At 33.6% G+C, this 19,286-nt stretch overlaps 2 protein-coding genes and 1 non-coding gene across 3 annotated transcripts; all 3 read right to left on the reverse strand.

Moving 5' to 3' along the window:
- Nucleotides 1–5,061: 5,061 nt before the first annotated feature.
- LOC140815796 (small nucleolar RNA R71) lies at nucleotides 5,062–5,168 on the reverse strand. The gene has a single exon (XR_012114441.1). It is a non-coding gene; the product is annotated as a small nucleolar RNA R71 (small nucleolar RNA).
- A 5,877-nt stretch (nucleotides 5,169–11,045) lies between these two features.
- On the reverse strand, nucleotides 11,046–12,680 carry LOC140815414 (protein FAR1-RELATED SEQUENCE 5-like). Its single transcript, XM_073174532.1, has one exon. It carries the CDS (start codon nucleotides 12,678–12,680, stop codon nucleotides 11,046–11,048), a length of 1,635 nt encoding a protein of 544 aa, XP_073030633.1.
- A 112-nt stretch (nucleotides 12,681–12,792) lies between these two features.
- On the reverse strand, nucleotides 12,793–13,236 carry LOC140815415 (protein FAR1-RELATED SEQUENCE 5-like). The gene has a single exon (XM_073174533.1). The coding sequence runs from the start codon at nucleotides 13,234–13,236 to the stop codon at nucleotides 12,793–12,795; it is 444 nt and encodes a 147-aa protein (XP_073030634.1).
- Nucleotides 13,237–19,286: the final 6,050 nt, after the last annotated feature.

The following is a 19,286-nucleotide window of genomic DNA, read 5'->3' on the forward strand; positions in this document are numbered from 1 at the left end:
TAATATGCAAGTAATGGTATCCCAATAGTTTATCGTTAGCAGTTCGATGAAGAACATTTCAAGAACAACTGACATCGTCTGAGCTTACATACCTATAGCTTGTGCAATGCTAATTGACAGATTACAAACAAATTAAAGATGAATCAAATACATAAAAATTAATTGATTTTGTCTGATTCCAACTTCATTAATTATGTGCGTGTCCAACAAGAAGAACCACCGACTCGAAATCATCTTAAGCTCAACCACTACAACACGTTATAAATATCCAATTCTTAGGAGTTAAAATTAGATAAGCAACAAGCAGACCATTAACAAAACTCGATACCGATCCATGTATCACCACAAACCAACTTAATATATCATTCTGTACCAATCGATACTGATCGTTTAGTGGAATCCAATCGAAACTCGCTTGATTTCAAACTAATCAAAGAAAATGGTACTATCCCTCCATTGTAATTTATATTTTTCTATATGCATATATAAGCTGCATGCCGTTAAAAAAAATTAATAAGTCCAATTTGCATGTCTACATAGGTGGAAGATATCTTGGTTAGTGGAACTCGAGGTGTCATCCATAGGAATAGGAATAGGAATATGCCACCCTTCACAACTGCAACCCATCGGCATTCTTTTATATATATACTAGGAATGTATACATGCGATACACGTAGATAACTAATAAGAGATTTAGATAATGTTTAAAATCGAATAAAATATTGTTTACGAGTATTTATCAATCTAAATATATATAAAACACAAAAAATGAAAATATATTATGACAATAAATCATATATATTCACTTATTCATATGACACTTTCAATCAACGTGATTATAACACAATGACAGCTCTCTCAAATTAGAAAATATAAATTTTCATCCAAATATAACTCACAATGGGAAAATAATAAAAATAACATTAATATACACACACACGAAAATGATACACTGGTCACCCCTTGGTGAGCGTTCGTGAGCGACAGCCCATGTGGCTGTACACGTGGAATTTTTTATTTTTCTTTTCAATTTTTTAACTTTCTGTGTAGACATTAATATACTATATCCCATCACAGAAAAAGCAATTCCCAAAACAAACTCATCGCGAAGCCTTAATTTTTGTGGCCGATTCACCAACCCTGTTCGGGTTACTCCACCGGACATCCGAAGCCAACACCGGACGTGAGAGCGCCACCATTTGCCGACGCCAGAAAAGTGGAACCCAGGAAAATCGTGCGGTGTCACAACATTCAATGATATTCTGCATTTTTTCAATTTTTTTTTCAAACTTTATACAATTATTGTTTTAAAATGAGTTTGTTAGTTTGTCATTGATGTTTGGATGGCAACAATTTGAATGTAATTCTGTGATTTGTGTTGTTTTGTGTACAATTGGGATGGACTTGCTGAGACACTGTGTAAAGCGAGATTTCGACGAGTTGGGGAATATAAAGCGAGCAATTATATTAATTATGGGCTTCTAGTGCTGACTATAGACCTACACAATTGCTCATCCTTCACAATCTTTAAAATTTTCGTCTCAGCAGTCACATTACAGAGCTAATAATTTGTAGACATTTGTGCCAACATCCTTCGCATTCAGATTGCTTGCCATAGCGTACTCTTATGATACACAGAAAATGAAGATTGACTTAAAACCTTCATTTTTTCACGGGAATGGTGGAGGACCATGAAAAACCCAACTAGTCTTTATTGTCATTGGCTACTTTGATTATTAGATCTCCTGAGAAGTTTAAGTTGTGGCAGAGATCTCATGTTATGGAGTCTGTTAATTCTTGGTCAAGAATTGAAATAATATAATTTTTGGTTTAGTTTATTTGTATTCACATTCTCTGTTTTTGAAACAATTTGCGTTACAATGTAGGGCAAAACATACGTTGTATTTGTTGGGTGTACATCTGGCATTTATGACACGTGGGCAGAAGCAAGCTCTAATGTTATCGGGTATAAGGGTGCTGTCCACCAATCATTCAGAACCAAAGAGGAGGCCGAGAAAGCTTACAATGCCGCATCGGTGAAACAATCTACGTCGGCGTCCTCCCAAAATACAATAAACGAAAGTTCAAGTGCAGGTTCAAGTTCAAGAGGCGAAGTATCCCAGACCGAAAAATTAGATGAAATATTGAAGTGCTTGGAGGTGATACAAGAAATTTGAAAGCACTAAAATTGAATAAAGATGATTAGATAAATAATTGTAATTTATTGACAGTAGTTGCAACCGTTGTATTTTTTTTGGTGAAGATAATATTTGACAGATTGTATTGCAATTCAAAAACTTTATTGTGCAGTTTATAATATTTGATGAATGTTAGTTGTATTGTTATTCAAATAGTTAATATGAGTTATTCAATTTAAGTCAAAAATTTTGCATCCTTTATTATTCTGGAAATGGCTTCGTCTCCATGGTTTGAACTAGTTGTTTCTTTTTGTAGTGTATGTATCGATGAATTAAATGTCCTGTTAAAAGCAATCTCCATTTTGTTGTCTTCCTATTTAGTTTCCAAGCATGTCATTTAGACAATGTAGTAGAAGATTTAAAAAGCAAAAGCTATCTCCATTTTTTCTATGCACATGGCTACTAAGTTCTGAGTAACCTTGCTCCATTTAAATTCTGCAATCTGTTATGCAGACTAAGAAATTAGTGGCAAGCAACATACAAATTTTAAGTGGCAAGCAACATACAAGCAGCATATCTGTCATGGACTCCTGAAAAAAAACCTTACATTGTAGATGTCTACTGTATTACATTCAATTGTTTGTATATTTAAACACCCACGAAAATAGTAAACAACTTGGAACTGAACTTCTTATGCTTTGTTCATTTGCCATTGAGATATTCTCCAGTGAGATGACATTGGCGTCTGCTTGGATCCATTTGTTGACTGTAGAATTTTTTTGCAGCAAGGTTACTTCTATCTTCGACACAGATATGAAAAATCAGAAATATGAAACCAAAAAGAGAAAACGCAGATATATAAAAACAATATATATCAAACAAAACACCGAAAACACAGTGATAGGCTCGTAATAGTTAATATTTTATTTTCATATTTCCCGTTATTTTAACCTCCGATATGTTTAATTGACACATTTTTGTGTAATTTTATTGTAGGAGGAACTTTTACGGTCTTGGAGCAAATTTGAGTAAAAAATGTGATGTTTATCACATTTGAAGTTTCCAAGATAGAGTTTTAAAGAGAATGGCCAAATCAGAAGAAGTCCTGGAATAAGGCGTGGCCACGCCTTATGACGATACTTCAGCTGCCAAAAAATTACAAGAAGAGAAAATCTAAATAAAATATTATCTATTATTTTATATTTTATGATTAGGGTTAATTAAGAGGTTAGTGGGCTTTTAGCAAAAATTTAGACCCAAACAAATCTACTAATCAAGGAGGCGGCAGCTTTTCTTTTTCTCTCCAATCACAAACCAATTTCATTCCATTTTTTCTCACGTGAAGGAAGAGAGAGGCGCAAGACTCCAAATTTTCCTCCAACAAAATCGTTTGCTCCTTTATGCTTTCTTATTTCTTTTTCATGAATATTTTATATCAAACTATGTTAGGCTAATTTTTTTAGACTGATTCAAGGGATAATCTACTGTTTAATTTTATCACTGTGAGGTTTTTGCACTTTAATTTATTATTCTTGTTTGCCCAAATATTCGTTAATTTATGATTTAATTATATGAATGTTATACGTCAATTAATCTGACAATTTAACTTGATGTATGATTTTCTAATGCTAACCATGAATTCAGTGATCCGTAATTGTCATGAACGATTGGTACATGAGTAGCGATAGATTAGGCGTGTTGTGCTATCATAACATATTTAATCTAAATAAATCGGTGAAACTCGATCTATCAATTGCAGCTATCTCGATTGTTAGATTTTAGGATTAACTGTTTTCACGAAACTAAAATGCTGTCTTTAATTAATATGGAACGCTATCGTGCCCAGTTGATTATTGGTAAGTTTTGACTGGATGCTGGGTTTGGTCAATTAATTTAGGAAAACACAAGAATTTTAGCGGCTATCCCTATTATTCTAAGGTTAATTGTTTGGAATAACATGAATAAATGATTGGTTAACCGATGAACAGTGAGATAATTAAATAGTGGAATCCCCTTGAATCAGTATTTTTCTCGTATTAAATTCTTCAATTTATTCTCGTTGATTAATTTTCAATTCTAGATTCAATATTCTTTTTTGCTTGATAATTTTAGTTTATATTATTTTATTTAGTAATTATCAAAACAAATCCCCCCTTTTTATTTTTATTATCAAAAGAAATAAATCTACTGTTCCCTGTGGATTCGACCCTACTCACCATTACACTCGTTTTTTATTTAAAAGGGTAGGAATTAATTTGGTGGTCAACGACAGCACACCAAATTTTGGCGCCGTTGCCGGGGAGCGGTGTAAGGTTAATTTCTTTTGATTTTTTTTATTTTTATGCCTCGTTCTTCTCGTACAGGTAAACTTGAATACAATCCGGAAATCGAGAAGACAGCTAAGAGATTGAGAAAAGAAGCAAGATTAAAGCGTGAAAATCAACCATCATCATCATCTCCTGATTTGAACGTATCATCGGACTCCAACGATACAGAAAGTGAATCGGACATTGATCTTGAGGTTGAAAGAAGTGAAAGTGACGAAGAAAAAATGGCAGGACAAGCTCAAAGAACACTCAAGGAGTTAGCTAATCCTAATGTTATTCAACAACCATTATGCATTCAATTCCCTACTACTGATGCTACTTTTGAATTAAAATCTGGCTTGATTCATTTATTGCCTACTTTTCGTGGTCTTGCAGGTGAAGATCCCCATAAACATCTGAAAGAGTTTCATATTGTTTGCACAGCCATGAAACCTCAAGGGATTACAGAGGAGCAAATTTCATTGCGAGCTTTTCCATTCTCTTTAGCCGACAAAGCTAAAGATTGGCTCTACTACTTGCCCTCTGGGACGATAACGACTTGGGATAATATGAAACAACAATTTTTGGAGAAGTTCTTCCCAGCTTCGCGAGCAGCCAACATCAGGAAGGACATTTGTGGGATTAGACAGTTACAAGGAGAGACATTATATGAATATTGGGAGAGATTTGAGCAGTTATGTGCCAGTTGTCCTCAACATCAGATTCCAGAACAGCTCCTAGTCCAATATTTCTACGAGGGTCTCTCACTTTTTGATAGGAACATGATTGATGCTGCAAGTGGAGGTGCATTGGTAAACAAAACGCCTCAAGAGGCACGAGCTCTAATCTCCAACATGGCCGCCAATGCACAACAGTTTGGAACTAGACAAGATAACCCTCCACGACAAGTCAATGAGGTAATTGTTACTCCTATCGATCAAAAGTTAGATTCTTTGACATCTCTTTTGGAAAAGTTGGTTGTAGGGCAGGTACAACAGGCCAAAGCTTGTGGCGCATGTGCGATGGTTGGACATTCGACAGACACGTGCCCTACATTACAGGAAGATCCAACGCAGCAGGTTAATGCAATCGGTGGATTTCCTGGACAGCCTCAACACCGATATGATCCGTATTCTAATAGCTACAACCCAGGATGGAAAGATCACCCAAATTTCAGCTACAGGAATCAAGGAGGTCAACAAGGATATCCACAACAAAATTTTCACAAATATCCATCACCTGCGCAAGCCTCTAACTCAGGTATGTCCCTAGATGAAATCGTGAAGGCCTTAGCTGAGAACACTCAAAAATTTCAACAGGAAACGAGGGCTAGCATTCAGAATTTGAGCACTCAAGTAGGACAGTTGGCGACCTCAATTCACAAGTTGGAAGCAAAAAATTTAGGTAATATACCTTCTCAGACAGTGGTGAATCCAAGAGAGAATGTGAGTGCAATTACTTTGAGAAATTGTAAAGAATTGGATGTTCAAGAAATTGGGGTACAAGCATCAATCAAGCAAAAGGAAGAGAATGAGATAAAGGTTGAGGATAAAATAATCAATCAAGATGATGCTCCGAAAGGTACGTTTTCTCCTCAATTTGAGTATAAACCTATTCCCCCATTCCCCCTTGCATTGAACAGGAAATGTGAAAGTATCAAGGAGTTGAATGACACTCTTTGTAGAGGTGAGGTAAATATTCCTTCATTAGATGCTATTAAACCAGTACCTCGTTGTGCTAAAATTTTAAAAGAGTTGTGTACTACAAAAAAGAGACATAAGCTGAAGGGGTGTAAAAGGGAAAAGGTAGGAGAACATGTTTCTGTTGTTATTCAAAAAACTATTCCTATCAAATGCAGTGATCCAGGTATGTTTTCTATCCGTTGTACCATTGGCGATACTAGACTTGAAAAGGCTATGTTGGATTTAGGTGCTTCTATCAATGTCATGCCTGATTCTGTTTATAATTATTTGGAACTTGGACCTCTGACTGAAACTGACATTGTGATCCAGTTGGCTGATAGGTCCACTGTATATCCTAGAGGTGTAATTGAAGATGTTCTTGTGAAAGTTGAAAATTTGGTTTTTCCTGCTGACTTTTATGTGCTTGACATGGAAACTGATGATTTAAACAGTCAAATTTTGCTAGGAAGACCATTTTTGAAAACTTCAAAGTCTATCATAGATGTTAATAGTGGTACCATTACTATGGAATTTGATGGTGAGATTGCAAAGTTTAATATTTATGATACCATGAAATATCCTCTTAGTGAAAGCACTATTAATACTCTTGATATCGCTAATCACTTGTCACAAGAAAATTCAAAATTTGTGGATAAGAATGATTTAGAGGAGATTATTGAAAGACATGTTGAAAATTCTAATGCTAGATTTTCTCTCTCTGATTCGCAGATATCTAAAATTGAGCGAAGACTCCCTCCAGATCGACCCAAGCATGTACTCATGAAAAAAGGAGGAAATATCCAAGGGACACAGATTTCCAAGAAATTCAAAGAAAACATGCACATGCTGAAATTTGCTATGAAAATATTCAAGCGGGATAAAGTGGACAAAGTGACCATCTATGAACCACCATGAGCAACAAGAAATAATGAATGTCGAGCATAACGACTTAAAAAAATTGCGCTTTTGGGAGGCAACCCAAATTTTAGTTCTTGTATTTTTTTTATTTATTTTTCCAGTAGAGGTTTTAGAATAAGGCGTGGCCACGCCTTACTGAAACACCTCTACTGTTTAAAAAAAAAAAAAAAAATTTTACAGCAGAGGTTTAAGCATAAGGCGTGGCCACGCCTTATTGAAACACCTCTACTGTTAAAAAAAAAAAAAAAAATTTTTTTTTACAGCAGAGGTTTAAGCATAAGGCGTGGCCACGCCTTATTGAAACACCTCTATTGTTAAAAAAAAAAAAAAATTACAGAAGAGGTTTTCGAATAAGGCGTGGCCAAGCCTTATTGAAACACCTCTTCTGCTAGCAACTTTTTCATTTTCAAAAAATATATATATATATATATATATATATATATATATATATATATATATATATATATTAACCTATTTCTTTTGTTTCTCTACAGCGCCGTCCAAGCACAACTGTGCATCTCCAAATCTTCCCTCCCATCTAGCGTCTCCCACTGTACAACTTTCAACACCAACACCACCTCTTCCGTCTTCTCACAGCGCCGCCGCACACACCGCCGCAGCGCCACCTCCGTTTGCATCCCAACCAGCAACCCGCTCGCACCACACCGTTTCCCCCACCGCAGCAGTAGATGATGTTTCTTTTCGATGCTCAACATTTTTCAGGAGAGTTCTCTACCTTTTCTTACTATGTTATCGTTTTAGTTGAGCATCTATTTTTTGTCATTGAGGACAATGCCAAGTTTAGGTGTGTGAGTTTTTGATTTGATTGTGAGAAATTTGACTTGACTGTGTGATTTTTGATTTTTTTATTTCATTTGATCTTTAGTATTTTGATTTAATTTTTCTGCATTTTGGGTTTAAAAATAAAAAATAAATTTTTTTTTAAAAAAATAGTGACGTTGTTAGTTCCAAGCATCTAGTTTATTTGTTATCTCTTTTTTTTTAATCCTGATTGCCTCCGATGCGAATAAAAAAAAATGATGTTTTCTTTGTGTGCAAAATGTTTTTGCATTCTCACTTTTGCATTATGAATAAGTTGCTCTTGATGATAGTTAGAGAGGACAAGTGTGTGGGATTTAACACAATTGCTATATTTTTTTTTTCTTGATGAGCTTTGAGCCTATGAGCAATCATGATATCTTGCTCCATTTTCTTTGATTGTGTGTTGTCATTGCATTGTTAATTTTTCTAGAACTTGCATTGTTATACATGTCTTTGTCAACACTTTGTGGTGGATTAGGTGCATAGACAAAATGATAAGGGCATTAGGTTTAAACCATTGTCTTTCGCATCATCTGAGCCGTTCTTTGAGCCTACCCTGATTCATAAACCACTAGTGAACCAAGTTTGAGCCTCAGCCTTTTTCTTTGAATAAAAATAACCACATTACAAGCCGTGATAAATCCTTTTTGTTGGTTATTCCCCGTTTTGAACCTTGAATTGGAGAATCATATAAACTTTTCACAAATAGCACCACTCAATCCAAAATAGTGTGAATTGTTGGGATTTAGGCAATCTTAAATCCTTAAAATCACCGTCTACAAAAAAAAAAACAAAACAAAACAAAAAAAAAATCAAAAAACAAAAAAAAAAAAAAGAGAGAGAGAAAGAAGAGAAGTAGACGAAGTGAAAAAGAAAAGAAGAGCAAAAAAAAAAAAAAAAAAAAAGAGAGATGCTCTTGATGTTATAACGAGGTTGAAGATGTTATTATTTGGATGCAATTGTTAATGTGAAAAGTGCATATGATTTCTCCAACTCCATAGCTCATTGTTCCCCTTTCTCCTACCTTACCCCGAGCCACATTACAACCCATTTATAGCTTTTTTTGTTTGTGTATTTTAATTCATTCATTTAGTGGAAAGATGTGATATATTTGCAAGCCTATGGTAAAAATTTTCAATGCATTTGACATGAGAGTTTGTTGATATATATCCTAGACACTAATGAGCGGAATGAGCGAACCTTGTGAGGAGTTGTTAAATCCCATGCATTTTACTTTCTAGACATTCTGATTGCAGTAATGGTTCATGATGTTATTTGGTGAGGTGCTCTGAAATTAAAATGTTTTCTTGCATGAAAAATGTTTTGGGTAAGTAGAAGAAGCGGAAGGAAGACGAAAATTGAGATAATGAATTGATCTATTGTATGCTTGAGGACAAGCATCGTTTAGGTGTGGGAGATTTGATAGGCTCGTAATAGTTAATATTTTATTTTCATATTTCCCGTTATTTTAACCTCCGATATGTTTAATTGACACATTTTTGTGTAATTTTATTGTAGGAGGAACTTTTACGGTCTTGGAGCAAATTTGAGTAAAAAATGTGATGTTTATCACATTTGAAGTTTCCAAGATAGAGTTTTAAAGAGAATGGCCAAATCAGAAGAAGTCCTGGAATAAGGCGTGGCCACGCCTTATGACGATACTTCAGCTGCCAAAAAATTACAAGAAGAGAAAATCTAAATAAAATATTATCTATTATTTTATATTTTATGATTAGGGTTAATTAAGAGGTTAGTGGGCTTTTAGCAAAAATTTAGACCCAAACAAATCTACTAATCAAGGAGGCGGCAGCTTTTCTTTTTCTCTCCAATCACAAACCAATTTCATTCCATTTTTTCTCACGTGAAGGAAGAGAGAGGCGCAAGACTCCAAATTTTCCTCCAACAAAATCGTTTGCTCCTTTATGCTTTCTTATTTCTTTTTCATGAATATTTTATATCAAACTATGTTAGGCTAATTTTTTTAGACTGATTCAAGGGATAATCTACTGTTTAATTTTATCACTGTGAGGTTTTTGCACTTTAATTTATTATTCTTGTTTGCCCAAATATTCGTTGATTTATGATTTAATTATATGAATGTTATACGTCAATTAATCTGACAATTTAACTTGATGTATGATTTTCTAATGCTAACCATGAATTCAGTGATCCGTAATTGTCATGAACGATTGGTACATGAGTAGCGATAGATTAGGCGTGTTGTGCTATCATAACATATTTAATCTAAATAAATCGGTGAAACTCGATCTATCAATTGCAGCTATCTCGATTGTTAGATTTTAGGATTAACTGTTTTCACGAAACTAAAATGCTGTCTTTAATTAATATGGAACGCTATCGTGCCCAGTTGATTATTGGTAAGTTTTGACTGGATGCTGGGTTTGGTCAATTAATTTAGGAAAACACAAGAATTTTAGCGGCTATCCCTATTATTCTAAGGTTAATTGTTTGGAATAACATGAATAAATGATTGGTTAACCGATGAACAGTGAGATAATTAAATAGTGGAATCCCCTTGAATCAGTATTTTTCTCGTATTAAATTCTTCAATTTATTCTCGTTGATTAATTTTCAATTCTAGATTCAATATTCTTTTTTGCTTGATAATTTTAGTTTATATTATTTTATTTAGTAATTATCAAAACAAATCCCCCCTTTTTATTTTTATTATCAAAAGAAATAAATCTACTGTTCCCTGTGGATTCGACCCTACTCACCATTACACTCGTTTTTTATTTAAAAGGGTAGGAATTAATTTGGTGGTCAACGACAGCACACCACACAGATATATGAAAACTCATATATATCAAACCAAACACTGAAAACACAGATATATGAGAACTCAGATTTATGAATATTTACATATATGAAACAAAACACTATAAAATGGTTACCCCTTCGCAGATATACAACTTGATAAAATAATAACCTTTATCAAATCCAGTTGTTAGAACATACAAAATTCAAAACAGTTATTAACAAAAAAAATATTGATGATTAACCACATATATTTAGAGATTTAAATTACCATCTATCGATCCAAAATCTTCGTCATCTGAGCTTTCTTCTTCGTTTTTATTATTAATAGTTGACATGAAGAACGTTGAGTATGCCAACATATATTAATTTTTATGATTAACCAAATATATACAAAAATACTAAAAATATACATTGGTGATAAACACATACCCGTCTTGCAAATTTGGACAGTTACGCTTGTCATGCTGCACACCTCGACGTCCACACCCACGACATTTTCTTCCCTGTGTGGTTGCCTTCTCCTTTGATGACTTTAATCTCTTCCCACATCCCTTTGTTCTAATTTTTTGAGGATCAATGATACCAATAGCCCTATCTGTGGCTCTTCTATATTGACTTCCACCGCTCACTGTTGTAGTGATATTCAAATCTTTTATTTTGTTGTCAATATAATCAAACTGTGCATTCAAGAAATTTGTTCCCTCAACAGTCAATGATGCAATATCAACTAATGCAGAAGCTTTATAGGATAACCTCAAATGTCTTGACATCAAACATCTTTCTGGAGCTTCAACCACATTTTGCTCATCTGTAGTAAAAAATTCTACATTCTTTGCAGCTTGCGTCCAACGTTTCAGTATATATTTATCAGGCAAATGAAAGACTTGGTTTATACGAAAAAATGCTAACATATGCCTGCATGGAATGCCCTCAAACTGAAATTTCATACAACTGCACAATATATCATCCCCTTGTATGACATGTGTAAGCACTCTTGGTTTCGAAGAAGAAGAAACTTGAAAATTTATCACCTTGTAAATCCCAAACTCATTTCCCACAGATTCTGGTTGCACGTAATAACCATGACTCTGACTCATTTCTTCTTGAAACTCCAACCATTTATTTTTCGTGTAAACCTTCACCATCTGAGATTCCATTGGCCATTTGGACTGTAGCTTGGGACGCTCTTTCATATCAATATGATCTGCAACTAACTCATTGTGTCTTTGGTGCCGAAGTGCCTTATAAAAACGAATGATAAAATCCATCAATGAGTTCTTGCTAGATATATATCTCTTGAAAAAAGCATGTGAACTTTCTGACCGCTGGCTACTTGACATACCCGCAGACAATACATGATTAAAATATGTTGGTACCCATTTATGTCGCAACTCAAACATCAACGACAGCCAATCATGTTGTTCCAAGTTAGCATTATACATAGCAGCTTCCCAGGAACTCTCAAATTCCTCATGTGTTGAGGAATGTAGAATGACATTCCTTATGCTTTCGTAGTGATCACGGAAAGTCACTGGGTTTAATTTCTCAGAGAATTTGTTCAGTATATGCCACAAACAATATTGGTGTGTTGTTTGAGGAAAAACTTGTGATTTGGCTTTCGTCATAGCAGGATGTTGGTCAATGATAATCAAGTTTGGGGCACCTTGACACATGGCTTCTAGGAATTTATTAAGCAACCAAACAAAAGAATCTGTTTTTTCGTCACTCAACAATCCACAACCAAAAAGAATGGTCTGATGATGATGATTAACTCCTACAAATGGTGCGAAAATCATCCCATATTTGTTGGTGTTGTATGTAGTATCAAACACAACTACGTCACCAAAAGCAGTGTATGTCCTTCTTGACACATGATCAGTCCAAAAACACCTGGTAAATATGTTGTCCGAGTCAGTCTCATAATCAAAAAAGAACAATGAATTCTTCGCTTTTTCATATTCGAAGAAATCGACCAATGTTTCTGCATCAATACCCTTATGCTCATCCCTAACACTTTTCTCATAGTTTCTCATATCTCTTTCTATGAAACCTACATGTTCAGCCCTCCAGACTCTATCTCAAATAATCTCATTTGTTGACAAGTTGGCACATTGGCTTCTGCAAATTGTTGACTCAACATTTTTTTTATGCAGAAATACCACGATGCGAGATTAACAAATGCACCTTTGACGGAGTCGATAATGGATGATTATGACTTTCAATGAAGGTATTGACAATCCAACCTGGACCTGTTTGTTCCTTCACAACTGAAATCTTGGACAAACATCCGGTTCTAGTCTCACCACAGGCTCTTTCTTTTCTTGGTTGATCATTTTTTGTCTGTTTGCTCCATCGAATATCATCTGTATGCCCTTCTTTAAAGCATACAAATTTCTTCCATATAATTTCGTTCGTTTTCTTACTTTTCTTACTATTACTCATTCTCGCGCTAAAACCGGATTCTCGAGCATATTGGTTGTAGAATGAGAATGCATCCTCTAACGAATCGAATCTCATACCAATCTGGGGTTTCTGATCATCATCGAATTGGGGGATGTACGATTGTTCATCTCCACTATATTGATCCATTTCATCTACAGTGGCGCTAGGCATATGTGGGGTGGTGCTCGAAAATATTTGCGGGCGGTAAGGTGCTGGCGAGGATTGTCTGGGGATTATCCGAGCACGGTGGTGTCGAGGACTTTCTTTGGCCACGCTAGGACTATTGTGCAGGCAGTTCGGTGAATCTACGTAGAACTGGGGTGATTTTCTGTTTCAGTTGGTCGGAGAATGATGCACTATATTCACCTGGAAATATTTGGAAGAAGATGGAAATTTAATTTTCAATTAAATCGCAGGCCCACACACACAAAATTATTCAATATAAAAAAAATCAAAACACAAATTCCAGGCTGGTAGCCTTTAATATATCACAGGCCACACATGACGTTAAAAATTTTAAAAAAAATAAACAAATTTCAAGTGTACACAGCCACATGGGCTGTCGCTCACGAAAGCTCACCCAAGAGGTGAGCAGCGTATCGCTACACTATATATATCTATCTATCTATCTATCTATCTATTCCTTATAAATATACCACTTTTAGTTGTGTTTTTACCTCATCGCCCTTCTACTCTCTCAACTCTTTAACTATTATTAATTATTATTTTAATTGTGTTTTTAATTTATCACCCTTTTTTGTTCTCAAATCTTTAACTATTATCTACTCTTCCAACTCTTTAAGTATCTCTTTAAGTATTATTAATTATTATTTTAATTGTGTTTTTACTTCATCACCCTTTTTTTTTCCCCAAATCTTTAACTGTTATCTACTCTTCCAACTCTTTCGGTGTGTTTGGTTGAGTGAATTAAATAAGGATAGATTAATAGTCAAATATTTATCGTTAAAATTTTAAGATGTTTTAATAATCATTTTGACCCGATTTAAGATTCAATTTTATGGATTTTAGTTGTGTTTTTACCTCATCGCCCTTCTACTCTCTCAACTCTTTAACTATTATTAATTATTATTTTAATTGTGTTTTTAATTCATCACCCTTTTTTGTTCTCAAATCTTTAACTATTATCTACTCTTCCAACTCTTTAAGTATCTCTTTAAGTATTATTAATTATTATTTTAATTGTGTTTTTACTTCATCACCCTTTTTGGTTCCCAAATCTTTATCTTTATCTTTATCTTTAACTTATAAATATACCACTTTTAATTGTGTTTTTACCTCATCGCTCTTCTACTCTCTCAACTCTTTAACTATTATTAATTATTATTTTAATTGTGTTTTTACTTCATCACCCTTTTTTGTTCTCAAATCTTTAACTATTATCTACTCTTCCAACTCTTTAAGTATCTCTTTAAGTATTATTAATTATTATTTTAATTGTGTTTTTACTTCATCACCTTTTTTTGTTCCCAAATCTTTAACTATTATCTACCCTTCCAACTCTTTCGGTGTGTTTGGTTGAGTGAATTAAATAAGGATAGATTAATAGTCAAATATTTATCGTTAAAATTTTAAGATGTTTTAATAATCATTTTGACCCGATTTAAGATCCAATTTTATAAATCAAATAGTTATCCATAAAATTTGATCTTAAACCGGGTCAAAATGATTATTAAAACAACTTAAAATTTTAACGATAAGTATTTGACTATTAATCTATCCTTATTTAATCCACTCAACCAAAAACACTCTATTATTAATTATTATTTTAATTTTGTTTTTACTTCACCACCCTTTTTTGTTCCCAAATCTTTAAGTATTATTAATTATTAATATTCCAACACTCCAAATATTATTTATTAATTATTAACTATTATTAATTATTTATCGGACTTGTTGCACTTTGAGTATTATTATTTATTAATAATTATTAACTATTAATTATTAATTATTTATCTGAGTATTATTTATTAATATAAGTATTATTATTTTTTTAATATGAATTATTAATTATTACTTTGTTAAGAACTATTAATTATTAATTATTTATCTGACTTGCTGAACTCTGAGTATTATAACATTCAATAAAAAACTGGAATAAAAAAATAAACACATATCCTGATAAGTCTTTTCCTCTACTCTGAAAATATATGTATTTGTAAACCTTCTCAATTATCATTTACGCCAATATAAATAATTAAATACAATTGCGTCTTTTTATTTTCTACGTTATATGAATATACGTAATTTATACATAGAACATTGAATAGAAAGAGTACATACACATAAGCTTTTAATCACACAACCCGTTACGGAAAATGTGAAAAGTGGCGACTTTTGGAGTGGTTCTAATAAGTTATAAATTATACACATTCCACACCTCACGAAACCAAAAGTTTTCTATATCATCTGCAGGTGGTTTCACATATCACCTACAGATTATTATTTCCTTATCTAAACTACAACAATAAGATGGAAAAAGTTAAAGAAAATCAACGTAAGTAATTAACTATACATATATTATTCTTATTTTTTATAACTTTAAAAATAATTTGCCCTTATGAAAATCACCTTTTGCCTACAGATGTAATAGGTGTTCTGAAAAAGGTCAAGCAACTGATTGTTTTTACCAAACCAGAAGGTATCATGGGATACAAAAGAGACATTGTTTTATTGGATACGACGTAAGCACAATTATATTATTTGTGTATGTAAAAACTTTTTGCGATCAAGCTAAGTATGGTTTCAATGCTAGGCTGACATCCATTAATATTAATCTATGGGACGACCTTGCTTTGAATGAGGCACAAATGAGAATCGAAGAACCCAATTATCGTTTTTACCAACCTGAGGATGCAAGAATACAACAGTAAAATCCATTAAGTTCATTGTTTATTTGTTTGTTATGAATAAACCCCATCAATTTTATCTTCTAATATCAAACAGGAGTATATCAGTTGAAATCAACGCAGACTACATCTGTTTTTTCAACCCACCGTGCACCCAGACAGATGCTGCAAACTCATGGTAAATTATGACTTCTCTATATCAACTATCATGGATCTAATAACTCATCAAAAAGCAATAGATTTCTTCTCATTTTAACAGTTTCGTAGTTTGCGTTTCAAGCTCAACATTAACATTTATACATGTGTCAAAAGATATTATTCATCATTTTTGTCTATCACCAATAATTATGAATTTGATTTCCTCATATCTTGAGACTACTCCAACTCTTTTTTCTAAAAAAAATCTATCACTTGTTTTTCAAACAAATATTAATAAACAGGTTGGACGCAGAATATAGGCGCGAAAAACTAATTACTATTTGGATGAAGAAAATGTTTGTTGACTCTAAGTGTGTAACAATTGACGAAGTGATTAAAAAGACGACATCTTTAATGGAGGTTTGAGTATTTATTTCTACACATATCTTGAATTTAGTCTATTTATTCCAGTTGTAGAGAACTCATATTTATTAATCGGTGTTAATGATCATCGTTGAATAAAACAAAAAACATATCAAATTCAAATTATCATTAATGATCGAAACTTTTTTTTGGATATATAATGAATATTACTATTTGAAAGGAACTATCAAGGAGATTGAGAATGGTTCTTTACCATACTACGAAGCTTGTGATCATTGTCTCAAAGCGGGTACAAAAATGTCAAATGACATTGCTTGTCTAAATTGCTTAAAATTACAAGTCCAGATAGTTCCCAGGTAATACTATGTATTCAAATTTTTACATCTACCATATATTTATACATCGAACATTGCTATTCAACACTACAAATTCAATCTTGCAGGTATAGATTATCATTTTTTGTTGGATGATGGTACAAATATTGCTAGGATTACAATCTTCGAAGAAGTTGTCGAGGCATTAATTGGATATCCTGTTGAAGACTATATGAAGATTCATAATCAAGTAAAAACTAAATATTACAATATATTTCATATAGGTAATAATTCTTATCATGACAATAAATTTAAACATTTTTGTTTCTTATTGCCTCCAGCTTGCCCCTACTACCACAATTGCAAATCCCGTTGACGCATTGGTGAACGAAAACTTCAAAGTCTTGTTTAAATTAAATCACTTCATAGACAAACATGGCCCCATATGTTCCATAGAAGCTGAAGGTGTTGACAAAATGGATGACAATTTGAACAGAGAAAGGAAGATCGGAAAACGGAAATTGACGAAGAAAAGTAAGGCGGAATCTCAATCTATCATCATAGAAGAAAAGAAGGAAACAATTGCATCATCAATAAAGCTCGCCAAAAACACCAAAGGAAATAAGAAGCAAATAGAGATTGACGACGATGAAACATTGGAAGCTTATACAAAAAAGATAAGATCGCAAGCTACGTCAAAATCAAAGAATTTGCTAGGAAAATTTCAAATCAAACAAGAAAAATAGGGATAATAACTTTGGTGCATTACCCATCAAGCCATTTGTAAGAACCTCTTTCGCCTTTTGTTGCTTTAAAAAAACATATTTGCTTATAATCCAACGTTTCTAATATATTACCTGAAATTTCATTCTCATTGAGAAAAAAAATTATTATTAAACAAACTCAGAAAATACACAAATTTATACATACTCAAACAATCACCGACAATTACATTTCACGTGCAACGCACGTGCTCCATACTAGTGTATATATATATATATATATATATATATATATATATATATATATATATATATATATATATATATATATATTGGAAAGGCATAATAATAATAGTAATATTAAAGATCAAGAAATCTTTTCAGAGCACAAAACAAAACCAAATGATTGAATAAATCAGAGCAGATCAAGGATTCGTAAGCAAATTGATCTATATCCAATTCACAAGTTCAAAAACCAAATAACAGATCGATACTTTAGGAAAATAGCAAGACAAAGAGTGCTTCCAGGAACACCTTCTAGGAGATCAACAGACAAATCCAGCTCTTAGAACAGTTGGATGGTATGGCATGCCCACATCTGTGGAAGCCACAAAAAATGTGTAAGCATTAATCACAAGCAGTATTTACACTAAAACTCAAACAAAACACTACAAAATCCATCTTAAATTACAGGAAACCAACATGGATATCCAAGTAAAACTAACTATAAACTCCCATCTACACTATCCTCTTATATTCATTCTTTGATCAATGCCCCATTCACATTAAAATTTAGAGTGCATGAATCGTGCTAAAGTTATTGAAATCTATAGCAAGTGCATATAATACCTGATTTGATGTCTTGAGTAGCCCATTCTAATTTCCTTCCATCTTCACGCTAGCTATTCCAGCAATCTTGGACCTTTATTTCCCGTTCTTCTTCAGAAACTTTTTTTTATCACAAGTGGACATTCTCTGATTTTCAGATTCCCCAGCTTTTCAAGCACTTGTTTGGTAGGCAAACCATTAAGTTTCGGACAGTTCGAGACCGCTAATTCTCGGAGTAGCCTAAGGTTTCCAAGCACTTTCGATATGGAATTCAGCACCGGGAATCCTGCTATGGAGAGCCTCACCAGAGAAGGAGGAAATATTTCAGTCTCTCCATGCAGCTCAACCTCTTCAAAGCCACAACCGATTGAAAATTCCTCAAGCAAGTGCAGTTTATTCAAGCTCCACTCATTCAATGATTTGAATTTCTTGCACCCCAGCTACTCAACGAAGACAAGTTCGGGGGAAGGCACAATTTGGAAAGATTTCTAGCTCCGGGCAGCCCCCCATCTCAATCGATTCCATAGATCTCATGCCACAAATTTTCGCTGGCATGGACTGATGGACCTCAACTGTTTGCAATCTTTAATTGCCAAAAGTCTTAATCTTGGTGGCAATCCATGTTCTGGAAAATGCTCCAGGCCATCACAGCTACAGAGATATAACTCAAATAGGTTTGAAAATTTGAGTGAGAAACTAAGGAAATGCTTGTAATTCACCCAATCCGATAGACTAGCATCTTCAAGAGAGACTACACGATCCTTGGGGAACATCAGATTTGTAACAGAGTCCAAACTAATGCAATTTGCTAGCATTAGTTTCTTAATAGTGGCAGGGATCACAGCTACAGAGATATAACTCAAATAGGTTTGAAAATTTGAGTGAGAAACTAAGGAAATGCTTGTAATTCACCCAATCCGATAGACTAGCATCTTCAAGAGAGA

This window comes from Primulina eburnea, chromosome 15 (assembly GCF_022965805.1).
Source record: "Primulina eburnea isolate SZY01 chromosome 15, ASM2296580v1, whole genome shotgun sequence".
In the NCBI taxonomy this organism is placed as follows: domain Eukaryota; kingdom Viridiplantae; phylum Streptophyta; class Magnoliopsida; order Lamiales; family Gesneriaceae; genus Primulina; species Primulina eburnea.

What these genes read in the sequence shown, in the direction of transcription:
- LOC140815414 (XM_073174532.1), bottom strand. Translation starts at nt 12,680, where the DNA reads ATGAGAAACTATGAGAAAAGTGTTAGGGATGAGCATAAGGGTATTGAT.
- LOC140815415 (XM_073174533.1), bottom strand. Translation starts at nt 13,236, where the DNA reads ATGGATCAATATAGTGGAGATGAACAATCGTACATCCCCCAATTCGAT.